The 14,258-nt window shown below is 37.0% G+C and overlaps 1 protein-coding gene across 1 annotated transcript; it reads right to left on the bottom strand.

Annotated features, from left to right (window-relative positions):
* Positions 1–7,271: 7,271 nt before the first annotated feature.
* On the bottom strand, positions 7,272–9,534 carry LOC145779551 (DNA-directed RNA polymerase II subunit RPB4-like). Its single transcript, XM_082591162.1, has 2 exons — positions 9,332–9,534; positions 7,272–8,160 (listed from the first exon to the last, which is right to left on the bottom strand). The coding sequence occupies exons 1-2, from the start codon at positions 9,515–9,517 to the stop codon at positions 7,909–7,911; spliced, it is 438 nt and encodes a 145-aa protein (XP_082447288.1). The 5' UTR covers positions 9,518–9,534; the 3' UTR covers positions 7,272–7,908.
* Between the last annotated feature and the right edge of the window lie 4,724 nt (positions 9,535–14,258).

Raw genomic sequence — 14,258 nt, 5'->3', positions numbered from 1 at the left:
TTTTACGCTTTCTCTGCGGTCAATGTTAAATACAGTACGAAGAAAGTTATTGCATGTACGTTGTAGCTTTTGCAATGTAGTTTTGTTTTCATGACACCATGTTGAGATACAATATAATATCTGACTCTCAACTAGAGAATGGTAAATGGAGAGAAGTGTTTGTTTGTTTAGGAAAGGCTTAATTTTTTTTGTCACGCAAAGTGTTGATCTTATTTTTTGAAGCAAGATTTCCATATGAGATTTCCATGACAAATGCTCGTTTACAATTATTCCCAGAAACTTTATTGAGGCAACTTGTTCTATGTTGTTTTTTCGAATATTTAAGGGTGGGTGGCTTGATAGTGTCTTGCTTCCTTGACTTGAAAATAATACATGTTTGGTTTTGGTGACATTTAGAGACAATCGATTTGTTGATAGCCATTGATCTATGCATACAAGCTCTTGATTTGCAATATCATATACAGCAGAAACGGTTTTATTTTTATATATAATGGTGGTGTCATCTGCAAACATAATTGCAGTTCCGTGTTGAAGGCAGTTAGGAAAGTCATTTACATAAATCAGGAATAGAAGAGGGCCTAAGATAGACCCTTGTGGGACACCCAAAGATATGTTGTTAATGTTAGAAGATAGTGTGCCATTGAAAACAACTCTTTGTTTTCTATTACTCAGGTAACTCATGAACCAATCATAGGCCACGCCTCTTATTCCGAAATGATATAATTTAGCTAGCAATATTTTATGGTCGATGGTGTCAAATGCTTTAGATAAATCAAGAAAGATTCCTAATGCAAGATGGTTGTCGTTTAGTATACTGGTGATACTTTCGATTAGCATTGAAGCAGCATGGCTTGTGGAATGATTTTTTCTGAAACCGAATTGATTGTTATAGAAAAATTTATGTCTAATTAAAAACGAGTATAATCTGTTGTACATGATTCTTTCTAATATCTTTGAAAACACAGGTAGTAGGCTGACTGGTCTGTAGTTGTTTGAATCTTTGCAGCTACCCTTTTTAAAGATAGGTATCACCTTCCCCAACTTAAATGTATTTATGAATTTTCCACTCGTTAAGGATAAGTTAAATATATGAGTTAAAGCATGCAGTATATTGTTTGGGGTTGACTTTACAACTATGGATGGTATTTCATCGATGCCACTGCTAGTTTTTGCTGGCATAGCATGAATAATATTTTTAATTTCATTCAAAGTAGTTTGATAAATATAAATTGTCTCAGAGCATGGAGAATCGAGATATGTTGAAAATATTGTATTTGATTTGGGAATTTTTTTTGTAAGGGAATGGGCAGCACAGGAAAAGTGATCATTGAAGTGATTTGCAATAGTTAATCTGTCAATGACTGTACTATCATTTATTTTGATGCCATGGTTAGTCTTAGACTGGGATTTACCTAATAGATTGTTGATTGTTTGCCAAGTAGCTTTCAAATTAAACTTTTGCTTTTCAAATTTAGATTTATAAAATTCCTTCTTTTTTTGTTGAACTGTATGGAAGTATAAGTTTCTTGCAGAGGTGTAGTTCTTTTTGGAGTGAATAGTTTTATTTGCTATGTACTTTTTAAACAAACGCTCTTTTCTTCGTAATAGATGTAGTAGTTCTCTATCAAACCAAGAATTATTCTTTTTTAAAGGTGTTTTTTGTAAAGGAAAATGCTTATTAAATTGACTAGTATATTCTCCTATGAATGACTCATAAGCTTCATCAGCATCAGTTTGATTTAAGCAACAAGTGATGTCCATATTTTCCAGAGCATTTGAGAAATTTTGTATGTTTGAGAGATTAAATGATCTGGTATATTGATGACATGTAACTGAGGGTTTTCCAATATTTGTACAATGCATAACTGGAAAGTGGTCCGAGATGGCATTAATTAGAATTCCACACCGACTTTCATTACCTGTTTGCACATTGGACCATATTTGATCTAAGACTGTTGCACTGGTGTCAGTTATTCTAGTAGGTTTATTAATTAGTGGGTAAAAAGAATTTGAGAACATCAAGTCTGTAAAATTGCCTACATTGATGTTTTCATAATCCAATAAATTATAATTAAAATCTCCCATTATGTAGCATTGTTTTGATGTACCTATGTTATTCATGCACTCACTAAGCAGATCAAGAAATTCCAAATTTGACTTAGCATCCAATGCAGGTGCTCGATAGATGCTACCACAGGTCACTTGTTTACCACCAACAAAAATATCAATAAAAATAGACTCAAATACTTTTTCTTTCATAATGGTTAGGTCATCACGCTTGGTATACATAATATCACTTTTTAAGTATATTCCTACTCCTCCACCGCGACTGTTAATTCGAGCATTTGATATGAATGTATAGCCCGGTAGGTTTAAGTAAGGACCTTTTGAATTAGGCTGAACCCATGTTTCAACTACAGAAATTAAATCAGGACTGATATTTATAGACATCAACAGGGCCTCAAGTTTGGTGAAATTTTTTACATTAACAATAGACCGAGCATTGATACATAATGAAGTGAACACTGGCCCCAGTGAGCAGTCCATTTTTAGTTTATTGACAGTTGTTGAGTCCACATATGTTTCAGATATATTAGGCATAAGAAGGTCATCTATGTCATTGTTGCTTGTGTAAGATGTGCTAGCAAACATATCATTCAGATAGTCAGGCTTGAAGGTAAGATTTGATACACTGTGGCTTCCAACCAGTGTAGCTAATTCGGTGTTAGATAGATGGACAAAAGGGGGAATCCAGTCACTGCACAAGGTACATGTCCAATTTTGTGTGTCATGATAATTTGCACTTTTTTTACAACATTTAACATGAACTTCAATGGGACAAGTTAAACATTTAATAAATTTTTGATTTTTTCTGATTGTTTTCATGCAATAGTTACATTTTGGTTTTAATAACATGTATTATATAAACGTAGAATTGAAAAACAAAAAGGTAGGCTATGTATGAAATAGGGTTGGTTAAAAGCTAAGCTAAGGTTTAAGAGAATGGATAAAGTAAAAAGGTTCCTGAGTTTTTTTTTTTTGTTGTCGGTAATAATATATCATGTGATATGGTTTGTTTAGCTTCAAAAGGATAAATGAAAACTGCATAATGTTACAGCCTAACAAAATAAGTTAAGCTGTTAGGTTTAAAATTTTTATGCCTTATGGTTTAAAATTTTTGGAATATCTGAAAAATCATCTATCACTTGCCTTTTGTTATTCCAGAAGCACCACACTATTCCTTTGGATGTCCAGACGTCCTTGAAACCAAAAGCATCTCTCGCTTGACGAAGTAATGACAGACATCGTTTGGTCAAGGACTCTGTAATCGATAGTTTAGGACCATCATCAGTTTTTAACTTGCTTTTTGAATAAAAAATTTCATCCCTTGTCATCCCTCTAACAAATTTAATAATTATTGGTTTGTTTAGTTTTTTAGATGGCAGGGGGTGGCATGCATCTATGTCCCTCAAAGTAAGGCAGTTAGTTGGTTTAACTACTTGATTAATTTTGTTTACCACATATTCAGAGTAATCAACATTACTTCCCTTGTTTGGGCTGTCAGTACATCCATGAAGTATGAGGCAATTGCTTCGCCCATACTGCTCCAAGTCATCCAGCTTGCGCTCTGTCCTGTATACAGAGTATACAGACTTAAATATTTTCATAATAGGCTACAATCAGAAAAAGTCTTTAAATTTATATATAATATTTTGCCAATTTATTATAAATTGAGTTGGGACACCGACCTATTTTGCCAACAAAAACTTGCATAAAGAGAACACTGATCGTGAAACACAATAACGGTGAAGCGCACACTAGTGTTATTTACATGACATTTGCAAACTTAAAATAAGCAACCCTATGCTCGACATTTTCGAAATCCGAAAACAGACGTTTTAATCAACCACTGGGACAGTGTGGCTGGACATCGCATTGGAATAGCTTTAAGCAACCCCCACCTAGAACTATAATTTGCTTGGTCGGTCGGTGGAATCGTATGCAAAGCGAAAATATGCTTCCCGAAAAGTATTTTTTGCCTTCGTGCTCTTTAACTCCTCAAGAAAAGTATTTTTGGTTATACTTGTAGCCTACGCTGATACCTTTCGCGGGCCGCAGCTATACAGCGTGGCGGGCCGCATCCGCCCCCCCATTTGGTGACCCCTGCCCTAGACTTACGCCCCATTTTATAAATGTACTCCATCAGAAAATGCAAAAGCAAAAAAAAAACACGAAGGCGGAAAAGAAACCCAGTGTCATGGATTAGAAACATCAAAAAGAGGGGCACAATGCTGGGGAGGGGAAGCAAAAGTGTGAAGATCAGCCTTGCCATGAAAAATGTACGTTGAAGTGCTCCTCAAAGATCGATTCTCAGGCAAGGCACCATCTTTTCACAGACTTTTATTCAAAAAGTTATGATGCACAGCAGCACATTCTATTTGGATGCATGGAAAACTTCGTTCCTCGACATAAAAAAGGAGAAGTAAAGCATCATGCGATGTCATTCCGATACAAGGTTAAAGTAGCTACGAATGAAAATAACCATATGAAAGAAGCATACGTGTGCAAAAGAACCTTGACTAAAATTTATGTGCTTAACGATAGGAGAATAGATTTTATCAATGCTCAAATAAAAAAAGGGAAGTGTAAGTCCGAAACCTGATGGAAGAGGAAAGCATGCACACAGATGAAATAGAATCCCAGAAGCAGTAGAGGATAATGTTAAAAATCATATAGCATCATTTCCAACTGACGAATCACACTACAGTCGAATGCAAAACCCATTTCGAAAATATTTACCGCTTCATTTGAACATAACCAGGATGTTCCAGGAATACCTTGATAACTTACCGAAAAAAGAAAACGATGGCATGTTCGTTAAAGAAGGATATTACAGGCATATCTTCAATGCAGAATTTAATCTAGGCTTCGGATCTCCAAAATCAGATAGCCTACCTACAGCACCTGTGATAATTTTGATGGAAAAGATCTGGAACAACAAAAAGTGCGTGTAAAAAATGCAGCAGAAGAAATGAAAACGGACAGAGAGGAAGCAAGAACCAATCCCGAAATCGTTTCTATAAGTTTTGACCTACAACAAGCAATGCCTCTCCCAAAAATATCTATATCTGTTGCATTTTATTTGAGACAACTTTGGATGTAATACAATTTTGGTAAAGAGGTCACTTTGTTCAACCACAGACATATACAACCAAGCAACCACACGGCATTTAACATAATCCATTAAAATTGAACATAAACTATAAGCTACAAACGTTTTCGGCCATACACACGTTAGCCCTTATCAAGTAACAAAAAAATAACTGCTTATCATATCTACAATGAAAATGAATAACTGATCTAAACACTGAAATTGAAAAATGAAATGCATAAAATGAAACGGCAGAGCATAAGAGAAAGGCACATCACATGGCGTTTAAATTACGCGAGGCAAAGACGCATCAAGAAAAGACGTTGCGTAAATAAGAAGCGCCTGAGGCAAACAACTGTGTATTGAGTGCTGACAAACAACTGCTAACAAACTGCTAATAAAATCATACAATCCTCGCCTCAATACACAGTTGTTGTCTTTGCCTCGCGTAATTTAAACGCCATGTGATGTGCCTTTCTCTTATGCTCTGCCGTTTCATTTTGCATTTCATTTTTCAATTTCAGTGTTTAGATCAGTTATTCATTTTCATTGTAGATATGATAAGCAGTTATTTTTTTGTTACTTGATAAGGGCTAACGTGTGTATGGCCGAAAACGTTTGTAGCTTATAGTTTATGTTCAATTTTAATGGATTATGTTAAATGCCGTGTGGTTGCTTGGTTGTATATGACCTTGGATGTATAACTTCGGAGTTCATTTGATCCAAAAAATGATGATTCGAGTAATGTGGAAGAAAACGGATTCGTGCACTCTTGGGTAGAGAATGAAGGAGGCAGAGGGTCAAACGAGATCATCTCATCTCTCTATGCTTTTATGTTAGAAGCTGAGGTACACGGTGACACGCTAATAGCTTGGTCGGACTCCTGTGGAGGTCAGAACAAAAACAATGTGATGGTTTTCTGGCACTTTCTTGTTCAAACGGGGAGATTCAAAAAAGTTTTTCAAAAATTTCCGATTGTTGGGCTTAGCTACATGGACTGCGACAGAGACTTTGGTCTCATTGAGAAGCAGCTAAGAAAAGATCAGCACATGTAATTGCCAGAGCATTATGGAACTGCCAAACGGGACACAAAACATCAAAACAAATTATGTGTCTATGACATGGCAAACAGTTTTTATGACATTAAACTTCTGCTTGAACAACTTGGACTACTTAAAAGGAGCAATAACACCTGTAAGGAAGAATTCTCCATTCAGAAAGTTAGTGTGATGTTTATCAAGGAATTCGGCACAACTTGCTGTAAAAACAATTTTGAGGATGAAGAATGGAAAGCTCTGGATATTAAGCATAAATAAGAAATAGCTAATTTCAACATTGATTCCCTTAGGTTGCACCAAAGCTACTCACGTAGAACTTCCAGTAAAAAGTTTGCAGATATCCAGAAGCAAATGCCTTTTGTTCTTCACCAACATCATTGGTTTTACCAGCGTCTCGTACAACGTGATGCAGAAAAACATGAAGAGTAGGATGGCCGTAAAAGATCCAAACAACTCAAACGAACTTTTCTAAAACAGCCTGGGCAAGAAATATATTGTCTCTTTGCTCTGTTCTTGAGTGTGACATATCTCCTCTTAATGTGAATAAATTGTTGTGCAAAAAGGTGGTATGTCATTTCTTGCGCAAAATAAACACACTTAACTTGTTTTCAAACAACAATAAACTGTACTGGCACACTTCAACGACCATTAGGGACTGACACATAACCATGAAATTTGGTATAATGCCAAGAAACAAGCAAGGTAGGCTACAACGATATACTTTAACCTTCATTTTCTCAAAAGTGCGATATTTGACATAGGCTATCTCGTTTCTGCTCTAGGCCTTTCAGTTGTAAAATAGTGCAACCGTAAGCTCTGCACTTTACGTTGACTCTGTATTTTATATAGCAGGCTACTTTGTAACTTTTCTAACTTATTTGAATAAAAACTTTTCAAAAACCCAGGGAGGGTGAAACAGCCCGTTGCTAATAGATATATTAAAATATCTTTATTTTCTAATGGGATTGGCACCGATCTAATTTTCGCGTCGATGTGATCGGTAGGACAGTGGTACAACTAAACGGAAGGGAAAAGGTTCAAATCTACCATTCAAGTTTTGTATCGTAGTTATGATAGGAGTTTTATTTGGCGCAACAAAACATGACATCGTAGCTCTAGAGGCGATGACGACAACATATTCACACTTCTTCGCCATGCAGTTAAGCACAAAGATCATAAACAGTTTTTCGATAATTTCTTACATCACTTCCGGTGTGACGACAGAAGCTATAAAACATTAAAACAAAACGAACACAAAGTTCTCAAACATAGAGTGTTGTTGGAGAAAGATTTACAGGAAAAGCAAACAGGTGGAAGATTCGACGATGTAAACGTGTGAACCAAATAAACAACAAAACGCCACTGATTTCAGTTGAACGGATCGTACATGAAGACTGAAGAGGAGATTTTTGATACAAAAGCAGGGGAAGGTAAACGAACATATACAGAATCAAATGGAGTAACATGTGGCGACCTCTGATAGGAAAAAAGTCAAAGGAGAAGAAAACTACCGGTAACATATAAATGGTATTAAAGTCGCACAAACCGAACAAAAATAATCACAAAGCAAAACAATATTGTCCGGACTTCTCCAACTTCGCTCGTAATGAAATGACAAACCAGATCATTTAACTTTGATGCGTCTTGATGGTTTGTCGGGCTATTCAACGCGAGTCCAAACAACTGCGGGTCATGAGATCAGCACTGGAAGCTTCTCTTCGTCTGGATGTCATCGAGGACTTGTTGCAGCTCTTCATCTTCGAACCTTCCATCCAAACTAGGAACAAGAGCTTTCGCTTCCTCCGCAGTTTCCGGACACAAGTTGGCGAGAGAGGCTAGTTCAAATTTGTGGAGTTTCTTCTGTATGAGCGTACTTCGGACGCTGGTAATCGTCTCACGGTTCTTGAAACGGCTGAAGCGTTGTGTGTAGTTGAGCGTCTTCATGAAAACCTAAACAAGCAAGCAGTAAAGTAAAAACGATGGCTCTACACATTACGTTTATAGCATAAAGCTAAACAGTCTATGGTCACATAACAAGAATGAAGATTGAAGTCACGGCGTGTGGTCAGCTTGGGAAGGTCACGCTAGGGGGCGCTACATACGACTTCTACGTGTACACAACACAATCGGATCAGGCTGGATTAGGAGACAAAGTGCTCACAATTTCTTTTTCGGTACCCAACACTTGCATTTAACACAGTGAATGAAACTTCTCTTCACTGATTGAACTCTCACTTACTGAACATTGACGTCAATGCTTTATTTGGAGATTTTATTCTAGTTCTCATCACCTTAGTTTTATTTACAATTACCTTTGTTTTCTACTGCAACTTTGATATCCAAAATAATAGTTAATGGCTTGATTCATAATAATGCGATAACGTTTAGCCATAAAGCAAGTTAACAAACCTGTTGCAATTTCAAATTTACAGCCTTTACACAGGTGGTTCCCAAACTTTCTGAGTGCAACCCAATTATTTGAGTTTGGTAAAACTCACAACACAAACACAGCACTCATTCACAACACGCAGACAAGAGACGAGACAGACAAGAGACATGTAATGACATTTACTCAGTATATTTTATAGACAATAAAAAATTTTCAACCTATGGCTGGCATGGACAAAATACAGACAACCAAATGTTGTTGAGTTTAGTACGAAACAATGTAATTCTGGCTTTTAAAAACACTCAGTCATCAGTCAAAATACTTGGAAATTTGTTATTGTTATCAGTAATAATCATATATGCATTTTGCAATGTAGATTTTGTTTGTTTTTGGTAAATTTAGTCAGTTTTTGACATTACACTATTACAGTGGCTTATTGGCTTTTACTCCACAGATCTATTTTCTAAACAATTCAGCTCCAAAACAGTTACAAATCAAGTTATATTGACTGGCGAGTGGCAACCTTACAATGACCAACTGAAAAAGATGACTTAAACTCATGATGAAATAATTCAATTTAATAAACCAATACAAGCATGAAAACCCAGTATTCTTTTAAATTCATAAAAAAAGAACACAAAACACAGAGAAATGCAGTCTTTTCACCTGCAACGTCACAGGAACATTGAAACTTACAAAACTCAGGCTACACATTAACTGAGCCACACAAACCTCTGACAATTCTTGTTCATCGTCAGCATTTTCGTTTTGTGATTTGCGATGTTCAAGCAACATGTGAACTTCAGAATTGAGTAAAGTTTCTGCATTTTCAAACTCCAATGGAAATTGCAGTTGAGAAGTATCTTCTTCCTGTTCATTTAAAACAGCAGACAAAGCTTTTGTGGAACTAGCACTCATTATAAAACTTTAGTATGTATGCTGAAAAATAAGACCAGATCAACTAAATTATTCATTAGCCTACTATACAAATATCAATTCTTTGTCATTATTATTTAAAGCTGGATGTCAACATTAAGAATTGAATTGTTTTCAAATGATTAAATCATCGACAAATTCAATGCCATATTATTTATTTTGTTTGATTCTGAGTGGGTATGTAACTCAGCCATCACAGCTAGCTGGAGTTTTGCTTGTATTGTTACCGTACCACCTGGTCTCGAACTAGCACTGACAGAATGATGTCTCACCCGTCGTTTTGTTCAGTCACATGCAAGTGCCTGGCACTCAGGGTTGGCCAAGGAGGTTTCCCCCACTTTAGTTTTACCCGGGTAAAACCCTGGGGGAAACTGGGAAAAGCCTTTTGGGGGAAACTGGGAAAAACTTGAGTTGTTAAAATTTGCAAATGTGAATGAAATAATGATTAATCCTCATAGTTAATGTTTATTACCATCATATTTTAAATGAACCTATAAGATTTCCTGTGTTCATCCTAAAAAAAAAGAAAAATACTGTGATTTACTAATATCTAATAATAGATAGGTCCAATCATTAGTTTACATAGATGAACAATGAACATACCAGTATGTTATCAAGTCAGATGCTCCCCTGTGCCTAACGTGCAGTCAGCGACCAAAATTGTAAACATTGAACAACAAAAGCCAAAGAAAGAAAAGATTAAGAGCCGGTATAATCTTAGTCATTGATAACATGTCAACAGTCTTCATTCTCCACATTGAACAGCTCTTCATCTGGGGTTTCAGATTCTTTCCATCCAAAGTGTTTATAAACATGCACTAATTTGGCAACCCTCTCATTGCCCAGTCTATTTCTTTGCTTTGTGTGGATTAAAGCCATGCTACTGAACAAGGGTTCTATTCCAGCACTGGATGGTAGACATGATGATATTGCCATCATCAATAAACAAAACTTCTATACTGGCTCATTGTTTGCAACTTTTCTTATGTGTTGCCAATATTTAAGTGGTGACAATTTTTTCATTGATTTGATAAAAAAGATGTTTGGAAAAATAGATGTACCGGTATCCTTAGTTTCATATCCTGCCAGTACGAGAATGAAATTGTCATCTTTTTCAAAAACAAAGTTGCGTGCAGTTTCTTGTTCATCTGCAGACAAAGTCATATATTTTTGAAACTGATCAACATTTTCTCCTTCATTTTTCTTCTCACTTTTCTCCTTCCATGAGAGTAGCACACTAGACATGATTTTTGAGGCTTTTCTTTTTTTTCTGTGAGAGGAAGCCTTTTAGGAAAGTGTTTACCACTGAGGGACTCGGACTGGGAAGGCTATGTGGACGACATCTACTGCTTTCCGACAAGTGCTCGAAGATATCAGTTGGTTTGCAAGCTGCAATTTAAACTGAAGCACTTAGTCACAACACTGACTGGCATGGTCTTTGGGCTGGAGGTAGACCATCTGAATTCAATAAGAAATTACAATTGGTAGCTTCGTACTGCCAGCAGACAGTGAGTCAGTACGCATTGAGAGAGTGTCAAAAGAAAAACCTGAAATATCACTCTTTGATGATCCGGAGCTTTATCTATTTTATCTAAGTATTGATGCAATTCAGATGGAAAATGTCATGAGATAACAGATAAACAGCTGGCTAGTCATTATATTGCATACGAAACTCCACAAACAACACATTTAGAAGTCTTGAGGGTTTCCCCCAGTTTTACCTGGTTTCCCCCAGGGGAAACTGGGAAAAACCTCCCAGAGGTTTTACCCAACCAACCCTGCTGGCACTGCATGTGACTCCACTGGAGAGAAAAGTTATATAGCAAACAACTCTGTCAGAAGAAGTTTTATCTTCAAGTTATAAAATGACAGTTTTTGCAATAAATAACACATGGTATGTATCTAAGAACAGTATTTCTTTTCCGTATGTCACTTGACCATAGCCATAGCATCACGCACACTCTTGCTCTATCGTTGAACTTGGTCAAGTCTTGTGTTGAGTATTTTACTTTTAGATCAGGGTATGTAAGCGAATGCAGCTTTGGTTCAGCATGAGGTCAATCCTCTTGGCATGTGCCAAGCATTCTTATACCGGGCAGTCATATTGCGTAACCGAATAGTTTAAGGCTACAGCAGTCAACTTTATTGAAGCTGAAAAGACACCCCATCAGAGTTTCTGTAAAATATTATTTCGAGCAGCCCCCTTAGCTTTTTTGATGTGGAATTTATACAGTGAAGAATACTTGGTTCACAACATAAAGTTCTACCACAGCAATCTGCTAAAGGAAAAATACCGATTTCAGATAAAGCTTATTGAATACAAAACTAACCACCCTTATAATAAATTCAAAACAATTTAGCCTATATGCACAGCCTGTTTCAACCTTTTTAGATCTCTCCCGCATGATAGTGGCCTTAGAGTAGAGAAGCTAAATCAGGGGTGCACAACCTTTTTGCTATTGCCGGCCGCATTCCGATTAATTCTATAAAGCACGGCCGCCAGTGAGTTTTAAATGATTTTTTTTTTCAATTTGCGTTATCTAAGAGAAGAATTTATTCGTTAATATTTACTAAACTTATCATACTTAGGCTATACCTAATAGTACCATGAAATATCAAACATTTTGAAATGAATTTATTCAATAAAAGTCTGCGACATTGCAACTCCCTTGATTTTGCATACGAGCACCGGTTAAGACACCAGTCTCAGTTAGCCTGATTTGTTCGGTACTCGTTTTTGTAGGTACTTCATTCGTGAAAAGGCAGACTCACACTTTTCTTCAAATTTTCGACACAGATTTTCCTCGACTCGCCTTCCAAGTTTGCATAATGGTGTGACATATGACGACAAAAATGCTGTTTTGCATTATTTCGTTTAACAGTTTTAACCACTTGACTGCGTATTAGACACATCATAGTATGCGCTGCCGTCTCCATCATGAAATAACCCAACTCCCATTTGGAATTGAATACCCTTTTCTCCTCTGCTAGTGTTGTTTTTCTTTTTAAGGACATAATGCAATGTAGGCAGTGCCGGTCTTAGGGTAATTCGGGCCCTGTGCGGAATATGCTTTGCGGGCCCTAATGACAATGATCCAATTCAGTAGCGTAGCTAGGTATTTGAAAGGGAAGGGGTTTTGACGGCGTGTTCGCCGAAGGCGACACCCAGCGTCTGGACTGGAATGTCTCAGAAATATTTGAAAAATTACTTTGAATTTAGTGCATTCTGAAAGCATGTTCAACTAAAATTTGGGTATGAATATTACTGTAAAATGGTGCTTGCCTCACCCTCACCCTCAGCACTTGCCTCACCCTCAGCACTTGCCTCACCCTAAAGCCGCAACTATGACTTCAAGGAATGGGCTACCGGTACTTGCTTGTGAATCGAATTGAAATTTTTTCCATTGGAAATGACAAAAATTACTGCATTTTTTGAGTAGCCTAAATTGCGGGGCCCCCTAATTTTCGGGCACTGTGCGATCGCACGATTTGCACACCCCAAAGACCAGCACTGAATGTAGGCTACCGTTACAATGAAATTAGGTTGAGGTAAAAGTTTTGTCTCAAAACGATTTTAACAATATAGCCTAGCCTACAAAAACTTATGATGAAAATGTTTTTCAAGTTTTAAAACTTGAAATATTATATATAATTACAAGCTACAAGGGTATCCAGTGGTTCTAGATATCCCTGTATAATATTTAAAATACATTTCATTTTTATTAATGAAATAATTTTTTTATTTCAAAAACAGGGCACGGCCGCCAACACATGCTTATTAAATTACGTGTTAACGGCCGCATAATTATTTATCGACGGCCGCAGGTTGAACACCGTTGAGCTAAATGAAAGACTTTACAAAGCAAGGCAATCGCTAGTATAGCAGCGTGTTTTTCCCTAATACCGTACCCGGTACCCATCTTGACTGAATGTTCTTTATTAACAGTTTAACACTCGAACTCGGAGGACCAGTGGTCACTGGCTCATCAGTTCACGGTAGCCACTTTAACAAGTGGAAATTCTGCCACTAAACTTGACTAGAATGAAACCGCCAACCAATCATAAGCTACGGTTTAAGTGACGTAAAAAATGGCGAAAAGAAGATGATAGAAAGCAAATTAAGTGATGGATTTTTCGTCAGCTGGTTGGCTTAGGGGTTAGGGCTAGAGAGTAGTCATTTCATTGACGCGAGTTCGATTCCCATCACTGCTATTGCTCTTTTTCTTATGTAATTACCAAATAAAGTTCAAAACAAGCATTAACTCTCTGGATGAGTGCAAGAAGGGTCACGATTGGACGGTAGCCTCTTATAACATGTTCTGATTGGTTGGCGGTTGCATTCTAGTCAAGTTTAGTGGCAGAATTTCGACTTGTTAAAGTGGCTATAGTAGGACCTCAGTTCACACTAGTCAGGGTTGCCAGACTGAAATTTGCAAAAAAGGCCAAACTCACCAAAAAGATAGGCCAACTTGAGGCCAAATAGGTAAAAAAAGGGCCAAAAATAAGCCAAACTCAAACAAGATAGAATAAGCATGGCAATTGGCAAGTCGTGACTCAATGTGGCAGAATCCGAGCTTGGATTTGTTCTTGTTGAATATCAGAATTCAGCAGCAGAGTTGCCAGACTATGAAAAGGTCTTTAAGCCAAAATAATACAAAAAAGGGCCAAACAAGGAAAATATTACGGTAGGTGGTAGTGATGGCGCGGGCAGGAAAAATCTGCC

The sequence above is a fragment of the Aplidium turbinatum genome, chromosome 11, assembly GCF_918807975.1.
Source record: "Aplidium turbinatum chromosome 11, kaAplTurb1.1, whole genome shotgun sequence".
NCBI lineage: Eukaryota > Metazoa > Chordata > Ascidiacea > Aplousobranchia > Polyclinidae > Aplidium > Aplidium turbinatum.
Note: the sequence above shows the minus strand (reverse complement) of the source record. Positions and strands in the feature narration are given on the sequence as shown.

Coding starts and splice junctions, on each gene's coding strand:
- LOC145779551 (XM_082591162.1), bottom strand. CDS start 9,517: ATGAGTGCTAGTTCCACAAAAGCTTTGTCTGCTGTTTTAAATGAACAG. Junction 8,161..9,331: donor ATGAACAAGAATTGTCAGAG/GTTTGTGTGGCT, acceptor TTGCTTGTTTAG/GTTTTCATGAAGACGCTCAA.